Source organism: Cygnus olor, chromosome 20 (genome assembly GCF_009769625.2).
Source record: "Cygnus olor isolate bCygOlo1 chromosome 20, bCygOlo1.pri.v2, whole genome shotgun sequence".
NCBI lineage: Eukaryota > Metazoa > Chordata > Aves > Anseriformes > Anatidae > Cygnus > Cygnus olor.
The window spans coordinates 2066757-2085975 of NC_049188.1; the positions used below are offsets into that span (position 1 = coordinate 2066757).

At 40.3% G+C, this 19219-nt stretch overlaps 1 protein-coding gene across 9 annotated transcripts in view; it reads right to left on the reverse strand.

The window, feature by feature from the left end:
• Positions 1 to 19219, reverse strand: part of AUTS2 (activator of transcription and developmental regulator AUTS2) — a 763430-nt gene that overhangs the window by 410036 nt on the left and 334175 nt on the right. For all 9 annotated transcript variants that reach the window (XM_040532678.1, XM_040532674.1, XM_040532679.1 and 6 more), the window contains 2 exons: positions 15454 to 15555; positions 7512 to 7547 (listed from right to left, as the gene is read on the reverse strand). In XM_040532678.1, the coding sequence (XP_040388612.1) occupies positions 7512 to 7547; positions 15454 to 15555 (138 nt within the window). The remainder of the gene's footprint in view (positions 1 to 7511; positions 7548 to 15453; positions 15556 to 19219) is intronic.

Sequence of the window (19219 nt, forward strand, 5' to 3'; positions counted from 1 at the left end):
TCCTAAGTGTTTGGTGAAGAAACAGGAAAGCACTACATGTAACACCATGCCACAAAAAAAGCCACAGGAACTACACACAAAAGGGCACCACTGAGACAAAGATATTACATAAATAGGAAAGATTTAGTTGTACAAAAAAATAAAAAAAGCTCAATTCTAACAACTAAAGCAGGAATGGGCAAGGAGGAAGGCCACCCAAGACAGCCAAGAAGCACACTCTAGCTCAGCATTACTCTATTGGAACTAGTATCTCCTTGGGGTCATCATCTCCTGAATCACCAAAAGTATCTGGGGGTCTGTCCTAAAGGAATTAATCATTGCATTGCCCCGAGAATGAAAATCAGTCATTCAGCAATGAGAGAGTAAACCTGAAAGATCAAAAATCTTCTCTCAGTTCTGCTTAGTTGGGTAAGAAACTACTGCTGTAGCTTGCTTTCCCCTTTTGTTTTAGATTTGGACAACATCAGTTCACCCAACCCAAAGAAGAACTGTAAGGATTAACATTTGTAAATGCAAAACATCATATTCAAATAGAAGGCCTGCAAAAATAACTCAGACCAACATCTATGTTCAGAACAGATCTGATGAGAGACCTGTCTTGACTAAATTCCAGCCCAGGTAACTTATTTTGCTTGCCCAAACAATCCTCAAATCCTGACTTAAACACATGTTTCTTTTAACCTCTAGAAAAATACAGAGTTTTGTTCTCCAAAAACAGTTGTTGTGCTCCAGCTACTCTCATCATGATTAGCGGGTTGCTGGAAATGCACATATGCCTGCTTTTGCTGTTCTTTTTGCTTTGATGGTCATACTGTTAGTAAACTCTTTAATGAGTCTCAGTTGTCCCTAGGAAAAACATTACATTTTATAAATGCTAAAATTAATAGACCTGGGGTAGCTTTTATACAAGCAATGTTTTTATTTGGCAATGATGATGCCTCCCTTACAGCAGCATTTTCAATGGCTCCTGGAAACAAAAGACAACACCTAACATATTTCAGATAAAGAAACACCAGGGTTTCCTGGTCTCGCTGCTCTGCTGAGGTCTGCAAGTACTAATAGGTAATGATCACCCACAGAGAGATTTGTACTGGGAACCTTGTCCACCTTTCCTGAATTTACTGTCTGAAGATTCTTAACTTCTCTTGTCAGCTTCCTTCCTCCAAAGAATGGGCACACGGAGATTTTTAGAGCGAAGCTAAAATGGATTTCAGCATACCCTCTGCAATAATAGTTGGTAAAACTAATTACTGTGAGAAAATTGGAGATCATTCATTACCCTACTGAGCAAATTAGGATTTGTTAACAATGATTTATAGTGCCAAATGCAGGATAACAAGGATTGTCTTTTCAACTGAATTCACAGAGGACATGACAGTTTATTAAGTGTGGTGCATCCAAACAGCCTAGTGTTGTAGTGCTTTTGTAGACCTTGCAGTATTTAAGAGGTATAAACACTTTTACATAAGCAAAATACATTTAAATGTTTGCCTTCTAAAATCAAGCACTAGAGGTAACCAAGTAACTTAACCTACCTGAAAAAAACACTTTTATTTAGCAACATCACTGAGTACATGAAGAAGCAAATTATTATATCCTACATCACAACAGCCAGCTGATTTTTTCAATCTATTCCACATGATGCTTTTTATCTGAGCTGCTTGCTCCTTTCCTGTGGAAACTAATGGGTCTTACTGTAATCTAATGTTGAGTCTTTCAACACACTCCCACCTGAAAAGAGTCAACATCACCACCAATTCTACCACTTCCAGAAACCAGAGCACTGGTAGAGATTCTACTTAGCATTGCTGCCAGGGCATATAGACCAGGCAAGGAAGGAAAATCTACTGGTTTAAGGGCTGTATTTGAGAATGAGAGCCCAGAGCATGTGCTGGTACAACTGATTCCACGTTTCTTCTGTAGGTTATGTCTTAGGTGAAAATCAGTCCTACTGCACAGTGAAATAGCTGGTCTTGTCTAGGCCAAATACTTGTTCCCCATCGTCCCTATCCTCATACTGCTGGTGCTCCACTTACTCGCCTTGGGATGAGTTTTTAGAGCTCCGAGTAACACAATGCAACACCGCACAACGCAGCATCCCAGCAGCGTGCTGTAACTTCGCAGACATCTGCTGAACTGAACCCATTCAGGGCCAAATCGGATAGCTCAATTGATTAACTAGAGCCTTTGGGAATATGCTCACAGTTTATGTTTGTCTGAGTCACCAGCCCATGTGCAAATCATATTTTTCTTTTTTATTCCTTATTTTTAAGGAGGAGTAGGACTGTTATCTGGTAAAAAAGTGTCACTGGAGCATCTTTCTCCCTTCCAACCTCCCAGACTTGTTTCTGTCACCAGCTTATTACCAAATTCTAACCCATTTTCAAAATCCACAAACTCTATGCATTTTTGGGGGGGGTAAACTGCTAACCAACATTCCCCTCCCCACATCCTTAACCAACCAACTGAACGAAACCACAAAACCTTCAGAAACTGCCACAGAGATGTGAAAAGCAGACCAATCCAAGAAACAGAAACAAGTTGCCAGGAATTTAAAATGAACCTAACTATCTTGGGAGATGGATTTGTCATTTAAAAATAAAATGCAAAGTTATTTAGGTTTTGATTTCTGTTCTATGTTGGAAACCAATAAACCACCTGTATCCTCTAATGTGAGTTTGGCTGGGTGGGAGATACAGAAAGAAAACTAGCAAAAAACAATTTCCATAGTCAGATAAACAAAAAGTTTTTACCTATTACTCAAACTCCAATTGTATTCTAAAACATCTCTCTCAACCTTTTAAAATCATAGACAGCTAAACAATATTAAAAATTCAAATAAATTAAGTTCAAGTAACTTTTTAAAGCTAGAGAGTTTTTTTCTAAATACTTTCTAATTAACTTATGTGACTTCTTAATGAGACATAATGTACCTGATCTACCTTTGACGATAGACAATGATAATTTGCAATGCAAAAAGAATCAAAGACAACTGGGAGATGTTCCAGGAAGCATACAGTTATAATTGTTAGGACACAACAATATTAACAGCATGTCCAAATGTTTCATTTTTACATGCAGCAATCGTAAACTGGACCACAGGAAACAATGTCAGGCCAGTGCAAAAGGCTTAGAATATTAGGTCTGATATTTAACTTTGTCTGTTCTTTCCTCACTATTGATTTAATAATACGTAAAAAGGACAGGAAAGTGTCCACTCTGACAATGAGTAGCAAGTCAGGTGAAACAGATTCCAGCAACAGTGAAAATAGCTTTTCAAAAAAATCTACCGAACATTTTAGCACTTGTGAATGAAGTGTAAGATAGGCTGCTCCTAAGTGAAGAAAGCATGGAGAGGTACTTACAAGTCCTCAACAACTTTGCATCATTAGCACTCATTCAGTGGTTACTCACACGTCCCACTTTGCTGAAAGCACCTAATTAGAAAGCCTGTTTAATCAATGGCAGTTCTGATCCTACCAGTTAGGCTGAAACACTTAATGGAGATTCCCAACACTCCCTATTGACTGCAGAGTGAAGGTAGGTTGTCAAAGCTGGCAGTGTGAATGCCCTCCCCAGAGCATGCAAGTTTTTCCTCTACCGTTTATTTTTCACGAAGCTAACACAGAGGAAACACAAACATAAGAATCCAGTCTCCATCTTCCCAATTCAAAAACTTACCTAGTCAGAGCATAACACTAGGTAAGACTGTTTAGCCTTCCTCACTGCTACTGGAAGTGCATAATGAATTTCTAGGATAGAACAATCATACAGATAATTGAAAAATGATTTTGTATTACTGGGAAGCGTCAGGTTTATAAACATTTCCTTAAACACTCAGTGATCTCAGGAAGCTCTCTATAAAATGAAAGGATCCAAAAAGAATTTTTGCTTTGCTGTGACATGCACAGCATCCACACACACCGCAGACACATGACTCTCCATCAAACCCTAGTGCCTCGCATAAGCATAGTTCGTAAAGGAGATTCCAAGTCTGACAAGAATTATTTGCATTTTGTACATGCTAGGTAACATGCTAAAAATATACAAGCCCTTCATTCTTACCAAATACTGGGGGAGAAAAGTCTGTCTCCCCCAATGAACGCGTTTTCCCCTTTCTGCCCACAGTACACATGATTATGTACAGAACAGGGTGGATACACTGTTGGTTGCTCACCAATTACATCTCTCCTACTGTAATTACACTAAGGTAACTCCTGCTTACATGAATGAAAGCAAAATCAGCAAATTCAAGTATTAGATTTAAGCATTCCACCTCCCTTCCTCCCCCCCCAATCAAAAAGGAACTAGCTCTGAAGCTTCACATCTTATTGTTGTGACTAGTTCACATTTTTGTTTCATATAAACAATTCTTATTCCTTGTGCAAAAATTTCCATGTAAAGCCGCTGTTTTTCTAATAATGCCGCAAAGCAACAGGACAAATTTGACATGAAGGATACTTACTACTCCAAAGTCAATGAGCAACTAATAGAGAAGTACAACTCCTGGTTCATTCAAGCTTTAAAAAAGAAACACACAAATAACAGAAAAGATAGCGATACTTCATTAATACAAGACACATTTGCTTCTGCCGACAACATTGGCTATAGGTTTCATGACAAATACATCATCTCAGTCTGCTTCCCTAAGTAGTAATTAGAGTACCCTCTTTACAGAAAGATGATTTTCCCCAGCAGAGAACACAAAGGCGTGTGCTGGTGGAGAGGTACTTCTATCAAGAAGCCAGTGCTCCTGGAGAAGAGAGACTGAGAAGGGTAAAAGCAGTAATGAACTCTGATGATTAAAGTACAGATCTAGGCAGAAGGAAAAGATTCCATTAATACTTGGATTTAAACAGCAAATATTGGCTACTATTCATACCTCAGTATTCATTCATTTCAGAATAAAACCTGCCTCCACCTGTGTTTCTGCTTGCTGTAGTAGATGTGCTTGGACAGTGAATCTGGTGCCAGTCCATTTTAACTTACCTGGCTACCTGTGTTTCCTGTGGTGCGCTACAGTATGTGATATTCTGTAGTCCAAAGTACAACATATATTGATCAGTAATTTCCACAGGCAAAAGCTTTATTGTTGTCTATTTAGCTAAAAACTATTGCTGTTTCAATTGAAATCAATGGCCCTTGTTTTGATGTTCTGGGTTAGCACTAAATGCAAAAAATAACAGTCTTCTCTAGTTGAAAGCTTTGAAAAAAAGGCAAATCAAGCGCATATTCTTTTGCACTTTGATAATACAATAATTACTTTTATCAGAAACACATGCTAAGTGGATCATTCTGGAGCATTTTTCTCATTGTCTGGTACCACAAAACACATCTGGGTTTTATTTGTCCCATGTAAGTTAATAAGGGTATGGACTTTTTTAAAACAATAAGCAAGATAATCCTAAAAACAACTTTTCAGAATAAGAAGAGGAAGGAAAAAAAACTCAAGTTTTATCCAAAACTGGGTATGTGTAAAAGTGGCTTTACTGAAGGACTTTTTTGATTACTAGGCTATTAGTGAAGACGGAAAAAGGAAGTTAAAGAAATCCTCTTCCAGTGACTATACATAAGAAAGTGTATCGCATTAATGGAACCTAATAAGGGATGTCTCCCCCACCTACTCAGACCCAAATCAGGATAATTTAAGTGCCAATATATTGGCACAAGAAGATGTTAAGCTTCTTCTTGTTACTGAATTCCTAACTTGGTAGGAATTGGAAACTTTCAGGCTTTTTGCTGGAGCATAGGGGATGTTGACACCTTCCAGATTTTCACTTTACTGGATCAACCCACAGACAGTATGGTGCAAGGAACAGCAGATGGCTTTTCTTCTGTTACCTCTGCTTCCTAAATATGAATCTAAACATTGTTCTTAAAACATACATATTCAGCTCCTGCTATAAGGAGAAAAAGATTTATTTATATACGTTAAAGCCTTTCATCCCATATTATATTTGTCCCATTCCAGAGCATCTCTGTATACGTTCATATGATTTGAATTTCAAGCGCACAGACAAAGGAAAGCAATTTGCTCTTAAGCACAGAGTTTTAGTTTTAATCTTAATGCAAGATACATGTTGAGCCGTTTGATATTCTTCTTCCCTTCATACCCTTCCTCTTAAAAATATGCACAACACAAAACAGGGAAAGCGCTGACAAAAAAGAAACCATTTTTTTTTCCTGTTTCACAGCTCACCTTACCTTACACTGATATGGGCTTTGGTCTAATTAGAAAAACTAGCACAAGTCCTTTCCACTCAGTAATGCTCTCTTCACACCTTACCACTGGCAGGAGAAGGAATACATAGTCTGTGCTGAAGTCCAGGGTAAATCCAGCAGGACATGGCATTTCTCCACGTATTAAGCAACTTCTGTGCTTGCATTTTACACTTTACATGTGAGGTCACACATTACTCAGTTTAATCCCATATCTTTTTTATAGCATCACAGACCTCTGAAAAAAGACTAAACTTCACCAAGTACTAACAGAAGACAATTATGTTCTGGGAATCTGACAAGAGAGCAACAAAATTTTTTCATCACATAATTGAATACTACATAGTTTTCTTTTCCCCAGAGTTTGATGAAAAGATAAAAGCAGTCTTTGATTATACTATTAACTATACAGAACAATGCTACAGAAAAAGTCTTGCTGCATTTTACTCACCTGTTTGTGGACATACATAACCTGTTTCTCCTACAGATATTATGGAGGCAGAAAATACATGCTTGGAGAACACAGTGTAAGTTACAAGTTTCAGGGAGTATGAGCGATTAAAATACAAATCTTGGAGGAAAATAAGGAGTGCACTAGATTGGCTGCAAAATATTTCTTACAAACTTATCTGCAAGTAGAACGCATATTGATAAATGTGAGAATAAACACATGGAAATGTATAAATACAGACTGTTAATCAATAAAGGGACATGCAAATAAATAACAAAAAAAGACAGATCAATTATTAATCCAATTAGGGACCGATCCCCTTCTCACAATGTAAAATGTAAATCTAGCATAAATACAACTACAGCTGTGTATTCCTAGATCACCTGTGATGCATGGGGCTTTTAACCAACAGGTAGAAAACACTGTGTCGTGTTCTCTGGACTGTGGTACATGGGAGATGAGACAAGACTGCCATAATGGGCTCTTTAAAGTCTATGAATCAATGAGAATTGGTATAAAGGGAAATCAAGATCCTACCATCTCAGATTAGAGAGATGATAAGACCATGGTTCATTTTATTTGCTATAATTGTGTAAATTAAAATCTGTTGGAATTTATGTAGTAACTAATAACACCTGGTTAGTTCAGGAAAACACTGATCACCATGTCTGCAGCATTACTTATAATGTATTCATGGAGGAAGACATAGAAAAAGATAAGTTAACCTATTGGGCAGACAGAGATTGGTTATTTATGCTTGTTTCCATATAATAAGGCACTTTCGTTTCAGAAGTAATGCGATGCTGTTCAGAGACACGTGTTAAAGTTGAGATACACTTACAAAGTAGCCTGTTCCCAAGCTGGAAGGAGCTGAGCTCTGCAATAAAACACAAAGACAAAGTGGAAAATCAGTGATGGTTTTTAACACGTTCCAATCCACATAGCTCATTACCAGCCCCTTCCAAGCTTTTCATCACTACATCACAGCACCAATGTGCTGCCCCTTGTCATCTGCTACTGAAACAAACACGGTGTTGCTTAATTTTTCCCTTTACATCTCTCAACGACTCTGAGATGGTAACGTGCTATTTACTGAATTCCAAGCTTCTGCGGTGGACGTAATTGCCAATTTATTTGACAGGCAGCTGGGTAATGAATTAATGATGGCATTTCGCCCTGCACTGAGACTAAACAGACACTCATCAACCAGCCTCCCTGACATGCTGACATTCAATGCCCTGGACTCCAGCTACTCAGCTTTGTGGCCACAAAGGGGCAGGCGGGAGGGGGAAAAGAAAAAAAACATAGACTGACTTCAAAACAAAAAGCCCGGTGGGTTTGGATGACTTTTTCAGTGTATGACCTGTTTGCCAATTTATTCCCGAAAGGCCCTGGTTAGTACACACATAGTGCTTTTCTAAAATGAGACATTTTGTAAACATAATTAGTAGTCTGAAATGTAAAGAACGCGTGGGCACAGAGAAGCCGCTTCAGTCAATGTACCATTTCCTGGAGAACACAGCCACTACGATTTCCCATTTGGATGTCCACATCGTTTGACAAACCAAGGGTTTAAAAATAAAAGAAAAAAACAAACAACAGAAACCTACAGTGTGAAAAAGATTTCAAAACTCAAAACCATAAAAATAATTAAAACTAATATTGCTACCTCAGAAAATAATCAAAAGGTTTAAATGCTTAAAAAAACACGCATCATGCTATTCATTTTAAGTGGGACATGATCACAACCTCCACATTCACAGGAATTAAGGAGATAAAGGGTTTTGTTTCATTAGTTTTTCATCTAAGCAATGGGGATTACGCAGCAGGTTCTCTTAGAGCCATGGTGAGAGACCTAAACATCTCAGGCCTAATCCAGGTCACTGGCTGTTACATTAAAGAGTGAACAGCTCCTGGTGCTACGGCCCTAGCACTTGAAACACTTCAAGCCAGGCCAGTCAATGGACGAGGAAGCAGAATGCAGGGGATAATTCTCGGGTGAGCAGCGGGAAGCCCAGATGACCAGCCTTTAACCCCTACAGCTCCGTTTGTGTGTCTGTTCCTTACCATGGCCGTGCTTTCAGTACCAACAGAGCTCTATGAGTACCAGGAGCCGCACAGGGGCCCCAGCCAGCCTTGGCAAGCTGCTGGAAGATGCCCAACTGGCACACTATCTCAGGGAGCCCCAGCAGCACATTCTCTCTACTTCTGATCACTGAGTGAAGCACTGACACAAAAGAAAATAACCCCCCCAAAGGGGCTTACTCTTTCTTTTTACTGAACTCTGCGTAGTAGAAATAGATGGTGCCAAGAAATTTAAAATTAACAGCCATATTCATTGCAAATAATCAGAATATTACTGTGTGTTCACCAAAGCACTACTAAAAAGAGAGGTTTAGAGAGGTTATGTACGTATGGGGAAAGGCCTTCTGCTTTAAGCCATTAAAAATTAAGGACTTAGTAAGAGGAAATCATCTTGGAAGTCATAAGGGTCCCAACATCATAGTACCAACAAACTCCGCTGGGACAGCTTATATGAACAAACGAAACTGCTATGGAAATTTGGAATGTATGTGGTTCCTGCCCCTTAATCTCTATCCCATACTCTGCAGCTCCAGAAGGACTCAAGACCTGCAGTTCACAGCTTTGGTTGCAGGAGCACAAGGGGAGCTGTACAGACAACCGGAGTTCTGAGTCCTTCTGGCCCCACTCCTGCCCCTCTGGGGCCTCCAGCTCCCTCTGCCAACACCACTGGCAGCAAGATGTGCCTGGTCCCATTGACAATGTCCCCAGAAGCTCCTCCTCATCATCATCAGCGTGCAGCTGGGAACAGCTGGGTGACCACCACAGCCTCAGTCATCACACAGCTAGAAAGTGCCCCTCGTGGGCCACGTATGGTGTTTCGTGAGCCCCCGATGCCTGCAACACCGGGTTGAAAGGATTGTATGGATCCTGATCAAGTCCCACTCTTCACTCACAACTTTTAAAACTTACGGTAAAGGCTGAAAGCTCCAAAGTCTGCATTCTGCATCTGTGTGTAGTTTTTGTCTGCTTTTTATTCCAAGCTTTGGAAGGATTAAATATCAAAACAAAACAAAACAAACAAACAAAAAAGCAAAAAAAAAAAGTTTCCCACTGAATATTTCCATTCCTTCAAAAGCAATGCTGCAATGGCTATGAGAGGACAGTTGAAACATAGCAGTCAAATGACTTTGGCTGAAAAGAAAGAGTTTTGTGCATTTTCAGGGAGTTTGACTTTGCTTGATGGAAACACAGCCCTTCACAAATCGCATGCTGCATATGGATAGTACAGTTTGCATACTCTTTTTACTTTAAGTAGCTACAAAAGACTGCATTGCACATGCATGAATGACTAAGTTAGCTGTGTTGTGAACTGTGTGTTGACAGAGCATATAGGCTGAAGCAAGGGCTATGCAAGAAGGTAGCTTCTCACCTTTTTGATAACTCCCAATAGCGAAAGGATCCTACTACCCAGTGCCCAGCCTTGGTACCAACTGATGAATGTGATACTGTGTATGCAGCATCTTTACAAGCCCATGCTGAGTCGTGATCCTGCACTGGGTGGTTCTACATCTCTTATATAAAGTGTGCCTATAATAGAGGTAATGGTTTCACTTTCCCCCTTTGCAAAATTCGACATTAGATATACCATTTGACATTCACACAACCACTAGCAGAAGCCTGCATTAGGTGCCCATCAGCAAAATGCAAGCCACTTGCTTAAAATTAACAGGATTTTGGTTTTGTTATTTTCCTTCGTCTCTTTTCTAATTTTTTTTTTCCTTCTTAAAGAGAAGAACTTTTGGCCCAGGAGCAAAAATGCAGTAACCCTCATGTAAGCATTAGTTTACTGTGTACCAAAGAAAATTACATCCTTGAGGTCTTGGAAGGCACAGTTATACCCATTTTGCATATATATTGTGCATTACTTGGGGAGCTGGGTGGGGAGAAAGGCTGTGTTGTACATATTTGTTCTGGCTATTGTTTATGCAGGTCTGACTGAATGAAGGAACAGTGGGTATCATTTCAATTTCTGATGTCAACATCAAATTACTTATTTAATTTCATGCCTGGCGAAGCATTGTATAGCTACACGCAGAATCATTTCACTTCATTTGTTATGCTGTGTTTTCTTGGCGATTGGCTTGCCTTCCAACTGACAGCTTTAATTACGACATGAATTTGATTGCATTGCTGAGGAATTAACATAATGCAACAAAGCATTTAAGCACCCAACCTCAGACACACAAACACACATACACACCCTCACACCCACACAAAGAAGCAGCCGCTGCAGCTGATCAGCTTCTGGTGCACACACGCACAAACACACACTGAGCTTTGCTGGTCTTATTCCACTTTAGATACAGCCAAGATTACTGGGGATATTCTGGAGGAGAAGTGCTAAGGATTTCAGAGCACATAACCCAAAGTCTTGTTTCTCAATTTGTCTTTGTTTGGGCTTAGTGCACAGGTGGGAGGAATGGGAGGCAGGGAATCGCACATCTCGGATTTGAGGCAGAAACCATGAGTTGTCCAGAGGATTACACTGCTGGGGGTGTAGAGACCTTTCATCCTGTGGCAGACAGTAACAGACCTGTGGGCAGGGCACCCTGGGACTTACTCCTGATTCGATACCTCACTGTAACCTTTTCTCGAGTGTAAAATACACAATGTGGTAGAAGCACACAGCTACAAAGCACCAGGGAAAGAGGAGTTCTCTTGAAAGAATGTGTGAGCTTTGTTGAGAGCACGAGACTTTTCATGCTGGGGACAAATGGTGTCATCAAAAAAAAAAGAAACATCCCTGTCCCACTTCCTACTCAGAACTGGAGCAACATTCCAGACAGAAAAATGCCAACGCTATTGCTAAATTATTCTCAGCAAGAGCAAGCAGAGGCCAGGCAGTCCATGCTCCCGTCATGCAGCAGGAGACCTGCGCTGCCTCCCAGCTGATGATCAAAGGCGAGGGCTTTTACCACCCATCGCTGAGGGCTGCTGCCAACTCCGGCAGGGCTGAGGGCGCCCAGAGCAGCTTGTCTGCCCTCTCCTGTCCGGGTGGGCTTCCACTGCCCCTGCATCGCCACTGCCAAACTTATGAGCAAGGCTCATAAGGAAAGCGTGAGCTTCAGATCTGCAACAGAGCAGGAACTCAGAAACATGAAGCAAAGAAATCAGTTTTGGGGTTTGTATTTGATTAGCACAATGCTGGGCTGAACCCCCAAATATTCTGTGCATTTAGGATCCAGGTTTGCTGTAATTCTCACATTTCCCTCAAGTAATCTCTTGGCTGCTTTGTAAAACATGGCTAAAAGGTAGCTCACGTACTCCAAAGTGGGAAGATTCAATTAAAAATAAATACATACAGAAAGGGAAGGAAAACAAGTTGACTGAGCTCCAAGCTGAGGAAAAGAGAAAGTGCTGCCATCTTGTCTCCAAGCAAAATCTCAACAAAATGAATTCTACTACTGGCAAGATTTTGATGAGATTAAATTGACTACAGCACCCTATATGTAAAGACGGAGCAGCTCTCCAATTTCTCTTTTAGACCCCTGGAGCTACCTCTGCCCATAAACGAAAAAACATGTTGTCATTCCAAAAAATACTATATAGGGGAGAAAGGCAGGAAGAAATGGATTTATGAAATTCAGACAGGGAGATGTATTAGGGGACTGGCAAATGCTTGCAATGGAGCATTTGAGCAATTGTTATCCCTAATCTAGAAGAGGTCAAGTTGCCTGCTAATTATGTTCTCTCACAGAGGGGACGGGAGTGTTTATCTGCCTCTGTACACGTGTGCAAGATGAAGAGAAAGGACTTGATGGAAATCAGTCGCACTGCATTGCATCTGACAAGAACATAGGATACTCCTCTTCCTCCTGTCTGATGCTATTTCAAGCCTCATTATGAGAAAAGCCTCCTGTTTAACATGGTCTTTTCATTGAATTATCTTCTTTTCATTTTAGACCAACTCTCTCTAAAATGCTGCAAATTACCTGCTTGGATCTCATTAGCCTGGAGAAGAGTCATCCCTTGTAAACATACTTGGCATCAATCTCCGTTACCCAAGGACTGTAGGTACATTTACAATATGCAGAATTGAAAGATATCTGACAGGAGAGGGAATGAAGCCACTGACATGTCAGTTTGCAACTGGATATTCATTATACTATCTCCCTCATTCTGCATCTGTCACTAAGCTATCACTTAGGCTCCACATTAAAGTTCATGAAGCTAACATTTCTGTTTCAACAGCTTACTTACAACTAGGGATTTGAAAATTGATCATCCACCTAGAGTATATGCACTTCATTCATTATACATATTTCCATGCAGCAGCCATGTTTAATCTTACAATGCTGTGGGGCTACAGCAGTGGAGATTCATCATATTTCAAGTCCAAAATCTACTTTCTGACCTCAGGGCTAATCTACCAGCAGTATTTTATATTTTTGTTCAATCTTCTGTTAAATACACAACTTTCTGTGTATTTCTTCTGAGCTGTGTTAAAATTGGGATCTTCAGATCTTCCGAGAGAACATAGTCTTTTGTCTGTAGTTTTTTCTTCTGGACAGTAACCATTAAAAAGCTAGTATTCTAAAATATCAAAAGATATTTTGATAGATACTTTCTTCAAAAGATAGTATTTAAAATAACCTTATTATGCTATTAATGCTTCCTTGCACCTACAAGCACATTTCAAGGCGGGTTCACCTATAGCTGAAAGTGGAAGCATCACTACCAGTTTGTATGGCCCTTTATGGTCATTTAAAAAAGCAGAATGTTTGTCTTTGGAAAAGACAGAAATGCAGAACAGTATTTACTTTTGTTAACTGGAAGGATCTGGGATAGGCGGAAGGCCACCACAGACCTACGGAAGAAGACAGCACCTCATGAATGCTTGTAAAATCTCGTCTGAACTGGCAACAGCAGGCCACAGAAAGACATGCTTGTATTGCAGTGAGTTATCAAAGCATAAAGGAACTTACTTATTAAGCAAAACATAAATTATACATAACTTGACTTTAAAACATGCGTTTCCACATATATTTGAATAATGTTCCTTTTCAGCAACCTGTGAATCCCTATGTCCTCTCTTGTGTGCACTAGGGAAGTTTTATTTGCTGTTGATTTCCTGTTAACTTGCCATAGTGCCAAGACAAAGGTAAAGCATTGTAAAAGCATGAGAAAAAAATGTATTGGATTGGTAGAAGGGGAACCAGGAGTCTGTTCTCACTGCCAGGTCTGGCACTGCAATGCTGTGAGCTGCCGGGAAGCACAAGTAAGCCTCAGAGCTCTCCACGCACTACATTGCAAGGGAATGACAAGGCTAAATTAAAACCACGCTTGTAAGGAGTGGTGAACTTTTTGCTGGAAGGTGCTCTGCAGTTGTGAAGTTCATTGCAGTGGCTTCTAAGCTGCCAGAGGGCTCGGAGCAAGCTACAACAGCAACGGTGACAGGTTGACGGTCAGCTGCCATCCACTGCAACCTGTACCGAGCGTTTACTTACTACCTCCTCTGGTTTCACTCTCCTCTTCGAAAGTTATCTTACAGCACTGACACTGCCCTCACCTGACCGCTGTGAAGGGTAGGCTCTGAAGTGTCTAACTCAATGTACCCATAAAGGGTGGCTCCAGGGAAGGAATGGGCCCCTAAAATAATGTGACAAAGGGAAGAGGAAAGAGAGCGCAACAGATTTTACACCTTCACAGAGAAAACCAGGTGTCTGTTCCAGCAATATGCACAACTCAGCAAAAATGGCTAGCTGTGTGCCTCCAGGCTTAAATTCACAAAACAAAACGTATTCTTTACAAAGGTATTGCTTTTAAAATCTGCTCAATTCAGTTTTATTGGGCTGGCCTACAGAGGACACCATCTGGTATCTGTCATCCAAATCTACATGGACATGCTATCGATAAAATCCCCATTTCCAAAATGTGGGTTAGTTAAAAGTAGGGCCAGATTGCTGGCTGATACAAATTAGTCTGACTGATGTAGCTATGCTTTTACCAGCAAAGGATCTGACCTACGAAATCCCCACTTTAGATACTCATACTCTTTTGGGACAGGGGCTGTCGTTATTTTCTGTGCTGTAAAACACTGCAGCACAGAGGACCCAGAGCCATGATTAAAACACTCAAGGATTGTGATGGTACACGTAATAAATAATAATCTAATTGCAGCAACAGATAGATATCTGTATTTATTCATATGTCAGAATAGCTCGTGTCATTCAGTGAATGCTCCGCATGCTTCACTAGAGAAAAACATTCTCTGCAGAGCTGCCATCTTAGGACCTTCCAGAGTTTACGTAGAGCAATAAAGGCAGAGCTTATGCTATTGTTGGCCATGTTATATCAGTTCATTAGATATAAGTTATCTGAGTCTCTAGACACCCTAATACTTTCCATAAAGACAGCATTTACCCCAAAGAGAAATATATTCTTTTCCTTCCCCTTCTGGAGGAGAAAAGAGGCCATCTCACTTCTCAACTACGTAGAGCATTTAAACTTCATTAAATGGCCTTCAACTATTTCAAAATGAATGAGCATTTTCACACAGCTGGACATCGTACCAAACTACGAATTTTACTGAACTGAGGCAGGAGATTTCAGTTACTTCTTCCCCTTTCACCCCTGAGAGGGAAGGGGATTTTAGCAACAAACCATCCCAGAGACTAAATCCTGTTACAATTTATGCCCCTCAGAAAACTACACCGGGGTTAATCAGAACAGTATTTGGCTGCAGGAGCTTTACTTACGTCACTGAGTCTTTCCCGAGAGCTACTTCGATGGAAACCTTTCGATTCCCCACTGGCGCTTTCACTGTCGCTGTCTCGGCAACTGTTTTGACCTGGCTTGAGCTGTAAGAAAGATAAAAAAAAAAACAAACAGAGAAAGCAAGAGTTTAGCCTTGTTGAGTTTAAGTCCCCTTGTCTATTGCTCTTCTTTAACCCAGGCCCATAGCTACACAAAGCAGCATTTACATGGCACTCGCAGGGCTGCCACTGGCACCTTGCGGCCTCGGTGCCAAGGCAGGACCTCAGGGAGACCGCGAAGGCTGAGAGCAGAGCAAGCTCACGGGCACACAGCTCATGAGCGGGCCAGGGGAGAGAGAGGCAACATTCACATCCCAAGGAGACCACAGTTTAAGACCTTCATTTTGGGAACTTTTACACTTCTCAATTTATTCTTACCAAGTTACCATCACAACAAAGCACGTGTGGGATCAAACCCTTCCTTATCACAGTGTAGGAATATTGAGGGTTTAAGATCAATGGAAATCTTCCGAGACAAGAGAACGGCCAGTGCTGGACTAGCCCCTAACATTGTCTGGTACCGTAACAACTTCCTGGCTAACCTGTGTTCATAAAACATCACCATCTATTTATCACGTAATGAGGTTTTTTGCCTTTCAAACACTTTTAATGAACTTTACTGGCATGGTGATAAACAAAGACAAGAAATATATAAACTATATTTTCAGGAGAATTGAGAACAACTGTGTAAGCTTTCCCTCACACTGCAGACTGTGCAGGCCAACATGTTAGAACAGCAGCGCACTGTTCATTCACTGTAACATCTAGCACATACGTACATTATACACAAGCCCACAAGCACATACACACATACACAACAAGAAGAAGGTATGAACTACATCTACTGCAATGCTGAAACTGTATATATTTCTTTTAACATAACTTTCCCTTTATTTTGCTTCAATATATTAAAATATGGCTTAAGCTTTGTTGACACCTTGTTGAGTTCCGTGAAAACTGTTTACTCTAGGTGTTAACACTGACAAAAAGTCAATTTTAGAAATTTAGGTTTTAAATCATAAATAAATACTGGCTGCAGAGACAGATGCAGAGAAAATACCTGGTGACGTACCTAATGAAGTATTTTATGAGACACCTAGCACACTTACCAACATTCTTAAAGCAAATACCAAAGAACTCCCATAACTTATCCCAACTGCTAATAAATTCATAGTAATTTCTATTTGACTGCAAATAAATAGGAAATCACACTCATCTCCATCTCATGACTGGCGAGCAAAAGTTCCTTCTCCATGAACTCTCTCCACCATCTTTTTCCCCTTCCTTCTCTCTCTTATCATTTTATTCCAGTTTACCCAAAAACATGCTGCACAAGCACACAACAATTGACACGCATTCTCTTTTATAGGCACAAGATGCGCACTTCTATTCAATATAGCCCAGACACATATTCACAACTGCATACACGCTGCTCCTCTCTCCCAGGTGCACTACAGGAATGCACAAAGAACCCTCAACCCCACGGTTATTATCGATTTCTCCCTTCCACTGCAGTCAGCTGGGCAAGAGCAAACTGCACATGCATATTTGGGATGTGCACTGCTTCACCTTCATCCCCTAGTCCCCGCTTTGGTAAGGAAAAAAACAACAAAATAAAAACAATAGGCAAAGGTTCAACAAGTATAGTTGATTGATATTCTTTTATATTACTTCTTCCAATAGGTTTCATTCATTAAACTAAGACCCATGTGGCATTAGTGCACCAACTCTTTCCTGGTACTCTTTGTGCCCTGGTTGCTCGACGCCACAGAAAACAACTGGTTGTCCTTTGGGGTTTCCACTCCCAGGCCTGTGGCATCTCCTCCACCACAGGTGTGATGACAGCAAGAACAGGATGATATTCCTTTGACATTGTCCCAGCAAGAGGAAATTCCGTTACTTGAAAGATAAGCCGGTGGGCACTGAAGAGCAGCAAAGCTCAGATGGGAGCAGGAAAGCCACAACAGATGCTCAAAAGAGCGGAGAAGCTGCAGGAAACCCAGGAAAACCACCCAAACCCTATACCTCCTCCTTCAGGAGTGAGAAGGTCAAATGTTTGGCAGACATCTATACTGGGTAAAACAGGCAGTTCTGTGTGTTCCCTATCAGTCAAAAAAAATGAAGAAGAAAATACATAAAACTAAGAAACTAAGGGCTTAGACAAACAAGTGAGTTGTAATGCATGAGCACAACTGAAAAAAAAAGCACAGGTATACTCTCAACTTAAAGAAAATGTGACATAAGAACTATAAGAACTAGAGCTATTTATCAAACACAATTTCATAAATAAACTAAATATTCCACAGCTCAGCCAGAAAATCTCAAGTAAAAAGATTTTTATTTCAAATAGAATGGTTTATCAGACAGATGTAATGGATTTAGGTAAGATTTTTTGGAGGTGGAGGGGAGTATAACATATTCAAGAAGTCTAATACTTCATATGTAACTCGCAGATTTTATCTAGGACCACTGTGTACCGTAATTTTATGGTCCCAGATTTAAAATTCAACCACCCAAAGGAAAATGGATCAAATTTCCCTGACTCAGTCTTTTGGTCTTTTGTCAACAAGCACACAGTGATGGAAAAACTGTTACTGTAACTGGGGTCTGAATAATTTTTTGCAGTCTCAATTTTTTTATTTTTTTTAGACCTTCAATTTATTTTGTGCAAAATTGTCATGCATTAGGGTTTTTTGTTTGTTTTACACTAATCGTAATAACTCATTTTTATACTTCTGACATTGTAAATTCTAGCTATTTACGGAGAAGAGAAGAGAAGAGAAGAGAAGAGAAGAGAAGAGAAGAGAAGAGAAGAGAAGAGAAGAGAAGAGAAGAGAAGAGAAGAGAAGAGAAGAGAAGAGAAGAGAAGAGAAGAGAAGAGAAGAGAAGAGAAGAGAAGAGAAGAGAAGAGAAGAGAAGAGAAGAGAAGAGAAGAGAAACCCAGAGGTGCTATTCTTCTGGACACAATTTACAAAGGATAAGAGAATATGACTGAGATATCCAAGTTTCAAACTCTGTAGGAACAAAGTTAACTGCATAGACCAGACAGAAAACTCAGAAGTAAGTCCAAGTTCAGATTTATAAGCTTTCCATATTTTCCTGTCTTTTTTTCCCGAGTTGCTCCATACGCCAAACTGTTGAGGGTTTACATTTTATTCCAAAACCCATCAATCTGTGCTAAATTTAAAAGAAAAAATAAAAGGAAAAAAAAAAAAGAGAGCATGGAAATGTGCCCATTGTCTTCTTGAAGAACTTAAAGTTACACACAAACGCACATGAGAACACTTAATGTGGAAAGGCAATGGTTCATTTCAGTCTACTCACACACATTCAACCACTTGAAGTGATGCTGGAATAACACAGCACTGCTAAAAAAGGTCTGCAAATAAGAGACTGGATTTTCAGTTACATTGCAGGCACTTGATGCATTGCTCTGCGGCACACAGGATCCCTAAAAGGAGCTTCCCCGAGAAAACGCAAATTTTCCCGCTTGGAAGATATTTGAAGTGCTACATTCACAACTCTTGCTCCTATATCATTCTCGTCAGGGTGTCCCGTGAAAAAAGCAAAGCCAGCAGGGTCTCCCATGATGTCCACACAAGCACCTCCTGAGGACTCTCCCACATTAACACAGACGTTGCTCTTCCATATTTGCACTGAGCCAAGAACAAAGGACAGCAAAAAGCAAGTTTGGCTCCATGTTTTCAGT